At 35.1% G+C, this 6,000-nt stretch overlaps 1 protein-coding gene across 1 annotated transcript in view; it reads left to right on the top strand.

Moving 5' to 3' along the window:
• The window catches only part of LOC132527957 (uncharacterized), a gene marked incomplete at its 5' end in the record, with an annotated part of 192,872 nt that extends 187,451 nt beyond the window's left edge, over positions 1-5,421 (top strand). Inside the window, 2 exons of the mRNA XM_060163951.1 lie at positions 661-820; positions 5,254-5,421. Coding sequence (XP_060019934.1) covers positions 661-820; positions 5,254-5,421 — 328 coding nt within the window. The remainder of the gene's footprint in view (positions 1-660; positions 821-5,253) is intronic.
• Positions 5,422-6,000: the final 579 nt, after the last annotated feature.

The raw sequence follows: 6,000 nt of genomic DNA on the forward strand, positions 1-6,000 counted from the left end.
TGTTACTAATGTTACTAATGTTACTAATCTAAATGTTACTAATGAAGTATTAATATTTTTTAGTAAGATACTTTGCTGTCAGTTTATCAATATCACAAGAAAAGCAGTGCTTTTCTAAATGAATATTTGGAGATGTTTTGAAAAATGGGAAAAGATTAAATGAGTCGCTCATCAGGTTAGATACTTCACCAGATTTGTCCATTTATTACTCATGTTGTAAAGCAACCAACCAAGCAAAACCTCTGTGCTGACTGAGCTTGTGGCATGACACTAAAACCAACTTGCTGAGGAAATATAAATCCAAACTCAAATTTCCTTTGACAAATCCCTTTCATTTGAACTAATTTGGACACTCATATACAAACTAATGGCTAAATATTTCTCATTTTTCTACAATCTATAACTTAGAATCAGACATAGTAGGCTTCTAGGAGATAGCTGTAAAAATCCCAAATTGTTGTTGTTGGATTATGATATCTAGCAGAGAAAATCATTAAATCATTTCTGGAATCTTAGTCAAATAATTTCTGAAAAAGAAAGGGGACTAGTGAATTAAATACATAGAAATTTATAAAAGAGACAAAGTGTTTAATAACATTTTTGGAAAAAAGCAAACAATATTTGGGAAAAAAACCAAATAACAAATGATTTTGCTTTTAGATTGCACAATGATTCCTGGATATTAGACGCATTTCAGCGCATCCACAGTGAAGAAACCAAGTTTTTTATACCATATGATTTGGAGATTTCCAATCAGGAACTAAGCTATATAGTAAAAAGATCTGAGCAATGGAGAGGACTCAATGGTGAGAGAAGGAAGGTGAGTTGGTTTGAAGTAGATTTGTGTTTTGACTGCACGAAAGAAGCTCATTCCGTTAGCATATCAGTCAGCTGTTAAATTTTCTCACATTGTTTTTTGAAGCCATTTACTATTGTATTTGATCACCACCACTGTACAAATCTTGCCACTCAATTGTATGTTTATTTTTTTATTAGTCGAGATGAGGAGACATGACCAGATGGTACTTATAGTTCAGCACTCTTATTTTCTTATAAAAATATTTATTGATACCTGCCATATACATATATTTATGTGTATATGTATGTGTGTGTGTATATATATATATGGCAAAATACACAACGGTTATGAAGAACATAAAAGAATGAGTTTCCACACATGACAAGATTTTCAGCTTTAAAGTGACTTTGAGTGAACAGGAGGGAAGGGATATTACTTCTGCCTTTCTCCTTTGATGCTTTTGTTAGTCAGTCCCCTAGACTAATTTCCCTCTTTCAGGAGAAATCTCCTTTGCCTTTTTCATTGGCTTCACCAGGCTCTTACGTGTTAGCGTCTCCCAGGGTTCTGTACTTGGTTTATTCCTTGTCTGACTCTCCATAGTTCTTTGGTAAACCTCCTTTCAAACTGTGTCTTCCATCCGGCTGAAGACGATCAAATACGTGTCTCCAGGATACACCTCCTCTCTGAGTCCCCCCAAAATACAATCCAGCAGCCTACTTGATATCTCCAGATGAATGTCCCGAATTTACCTAAAACCTAGTATGGTCCAAACAAAATCGACTTAATTAATTAATGCGTACATTTTACCTGTGCCATTTACACTTCCATAATCTCTGTACTTGGCATTTTCATGTACTCTGAATCACAAAGATCTAAAACTCAAGAGAGCTTTTCTAGACTTTTCTTTGTCTTCCTTAATATCTCCTCTTCTCTATTCCATTTGCTACTACCTATGTCTAGGACCTCAATACCCACCTTCTGAATGACAGCCATACTTTGCCAATGGATTTCTCTGCCTTCAATCTCATGCTACAGTTGCCACATTGTTGCACTGTCCATGAATGAATTCATTCTCATCTCTTGTCAAAATAGTATTTCTAAAATGCAAGTCTGACCCTGCAGTCCCCTGTCATAAAACCTTCAATAACTTCATACTATTGTGTGTTTGCCCTCTGATCTGATTCTTTTCTACCTCTCCAGTGACATATCCTGTGTGCTCATCTCTCCCATCCTTTCTGAACATTCCTCTTACCAAATGCTTCTTAGCAAAATATGAGGAGGCCATATAAAATACGGATAATTTGCTAAATATGTCATACTGTTTCACATTACCGTACATTCCTCTCTGTTTGGAAAGACAGCCTCCCAACTCCTCACGTACCACCGGGCAAACAAACTATTCTCCAGGGCTCAGTTTGAGTGTTTTCTCGGTGGAGCTGCCAGAGGCAACCATCTCTTTTTTGCTAAAACTGCCTGTTTTACTTGACCTTTCCAGCATCTAACACACAATCTAGGGATTAACTCCCCGTGTGTTCCTCTTCCTCTTTAGACGAAGACTTCTTGTGTAATAAACCAATAGTTTCTCCCATCTTTGTGTCCTCAAGCCCTAACAGGGTCTGCAGAATAATAGTACATTTTTATTGTCTATTTTTTCAATACATAAAAGAATGTGTGCATGAACCATTGAATTATTAAACATATTTAATCTGCCCGTATAATAGACATAAAATCTACCTCATCCTCTTCTCTACTTGATAGAAACCTAAACATTAGCTTTTAAAAAAATTCCACATGGGTTTACTAACAATATACTCAATATGTCTTGAATTCTCTTAATTTAATAATTAGTTTAAAATTACAGCAGACATTTTCAAGACCACTGTCCTTGACTTGAAGTAAAACAGTTTTTACTTTACCTTATATTCATTTTGGTTTCTTCTTCAAAAATCCTTGACTAACAGCATACTTTTTAAAAGGCCAAAGTGGTTGAAATGATCCTAAAAATCAAGCAAACAGCACTTTCTCTCTAGGATAATTTCAAAGTGCCTGTTCATTTTATTTTGTCATTAAGTTTCACAACATGGAAGTTTAGAAATTTGGAAGGCAACCAAACTTATGTACCAAAATGATTTGAGTTGAACAAGAGAATACAGAGAAAAATAGAGAATTATTTTTATTTTAGCTAGAGAAGGCAGAGAATGAGAGATGGGGGAGAATGGGAAGAACAGGAGGAGAGAGAGGAGAAGAGGGAGGGAGGGAGAAGTCAACTAGTGCTTAAGTGCTAGAAGGAAAATTAAAGGAGATTGTGAAATTCCTTAATTCTTTAAAATTAATATTTATTCTCTTCTTTGTAAAATGGCTTAGCTGACACGTGATGGACAAGAGTAGAACTCAGGAAGAGAGTGTCACTTGAGTTTCTAGTCCATCATGCTGACTGTGTGTCCACATTCAGATGGATCAGAGAAAAGACAATTTGATTAAATGTAACCAAAGTAAACGATTTAATCAAAGGCATTTTTGTCTTAAGTAAAATATTTTGGCTTAGATTCTGTTGAGCCATTACCAGAAGTTAATACATCTGGATGAATTGCTGCTGTTCCTTTCACAGCACAGACTCAGCATCCATCAGTGATGAGACTCATAGAGATGTGTATGCAAATCATTTGAAAATCTGTAGAACACCTGTTATTTCTTGCTGTTGGAGTGATGTTTGTTAAGCACACAGAAACATTCTCAAAGTTAAATGATAGACGTATATATTTTATTTGTTTGTCACATCTCTTCATGACCTGGTGTTTATACTATGAAGCCTTTCTCTTCCTTATGATTAATTTTTGTATGTTATTCTTCTTAACTTGTTTTATGATTGCTTGTCTAGTTTATTTCAATAGGGAAGTAAGGTAGCACTGTTGAATAATTGATGTACTGATTTCAAGATATTTTACCAGTTTAATTGAGAGCAATCATCTATAATCTAAAATGCTAAATTAAGAGTGGAGTGGACATTTTAATATAAAAGTATTTCAATTAAGTAGTCTAGAATTCTTGTGCTTTAAAAATTTGATCTAGATTTTTGCCATAGTGCCAGCTATTAAGCACGTGCTTCTCATTTTTATGCTCTGGATTAAAAATGGCCACATAAATGGACACTTTATAATATGCTTAATTTCATTTTATTAAATTGATAAATGCAAAAGCACATTTAGAGTATGATGAGAATTTAGGATTATTGCATTTTGTAATTTTTATATTGTTCATACATACAATTTATCATTTGTGCAAAGACAGCCAGATGATAATTCCAAAGTATTTTAGCCATGTTTCTGAGAAGGAAAAGGTCACTTTCAGTAGTCAGAAAAGACATCATTCTATTAAACTAATTTGCCTACATGCAAATTTTGTCATTTTTACCTCATTAACTATTTATCATGGAGTAAAAAAATATATATTCATGAAGGGGCAGCTCACAGCCTGATGGAGCTGGAACTAATATTTTGCGACTCTAATGATTTTTTGCATCCTTAATTAGATAGCATAAGGTTGATATGATTAGGTCAGGATGTAGTGTTTTTCATTAAAATACATTTTAGAAGCTGTATTCATAATCTGCCCTTGCAATTAAATAATGAGCCTATGAATTTAATATTATCGACCCAATTATTACCCCATGCAAAAGTATACCTTTAATAAATTTGTGCTGTAGGACCTTCATTAGCAACAGAAGAAATGATATTTCTAGGTACACAGATTGGATGGATATGCTTCAACTTATATAATGGTGTTAACCACATCGGGAAGCAAAGCTTCAGTACTTAGGCACTTAATTCCAAAACGTGCCTTACTATTTGTTGAAGACTAATTTACATTGTAATTATTTTCTTAAAGAAACTATCACTTTAGAATGGGCTATCGGAGCTCATAGAAGTAGCAGGATGCTAGGCAGAGTTGGAGAGTTAGGGCAGTTGTGCATCGTGGGACAACGGAGTGTAAATGTAGAGATCCGATCAAGCAGTGTAACTGGAAAACACAACAACTAAAAAGTCTATTTCTCGAGTGTCTGTATTATCTGAGAACTACCATATGCAATTAATGAAGATGAATATTTCTGTTGTACGTTAGAGTAGTTTTTATTAAGGGACGGCTGTACAGTGGAAATATGTAAGATACTCTGAGAAGGAGCTGCCCACCTCTTATCATGAATGTGTATATACAGGGAATCACGCACACATAGAAACACACCCTGTTCTCTTATCCTTGCTATTTATCCACTACTTTTGTGTACTTGGGTAGGGACCTCAACAATTGAGTGCTTTAGTTCATTCTTGATGAAATTCTATTATGAAGGTTCTATACAATTTATAATTTTTAATAAAAGGAGATGATTAAGAAAACCTGAACCTACATTTACCGATGAATTACTAAGGAGGTAAAACTAACCATTGTTATTGACACAGAAAATTGCGGGCATTGTGTCGTGGTATGACTGCCGCATTTTCCTGGAAGTATTACTCATCTCTACTTGGGGAATACAGCCAGGGAGTGCGGTGAAAGCTTTGACGTGGGTCATAAGTTGCAAGGTGGCAGCAAACAGAAAAAATGGAAGCATGTTGATGGGGGCTTGAGGTGGAAACACTTGATAGATTTTTCCATGCAAAAGTCTGTATTCAGAATCTGTCTTTGCAATTAAATAATGAGACTATGAACTGAATATTATCGACCCAATTATCATCTCTAAGAGAAAGGAGACAGTGAGTCGAGGTATAGTGATAGGAAATACCAAGAGAGTCTGAAAACTGAAAGCAATTTGTTTTGGCTGGAACGAAGGATGGAAAGAAGGAGAGAGATCAGAGAGGTAGACTGGAAACTAGGAAAGTGCACACTAGTGCACTTTAGTGTGCCTCTAGTGCACACTAGAGGTAGACTGGAAACTGCCTAGAGAGGTAGACTGGAAACTAGGAAAGTGCACACTAGTCAGGCCTACATATTTATCACGGGCAGTGGGAAGCCATGGAAAGTTTTAATAAAAAGAAGTAACTCATTCAGTTAAGACTTTGAGTTGCCTTTGCATTGAATTTTATAAATTGCTTATTTTAAAGCTGTAACTAATACTTTTGCTTCTTGGAAGGTAAATAGCTTAATGCACTCTGTCTAATACATGCTTCAGTTTTCCATCATTAAGAGTTGTTTATTCATGAAAGGTC

This window comes from Lagenorhynchus albirostris, chromosome 10, assembly GCF_949774975.1.
Source record: "Lagenorhynchus albirostris chromosome 10, mLagAlb1.1, whole genome shotgun sequence".
Classification (NCBI taxonomy): domain Eukaryota; kingdom Metazoa; phylum Chordata; class Mammalia; order Artiodactyla; family Delphinidae; genus Lagenorhynchus; species Lagenorhynchus albirostris.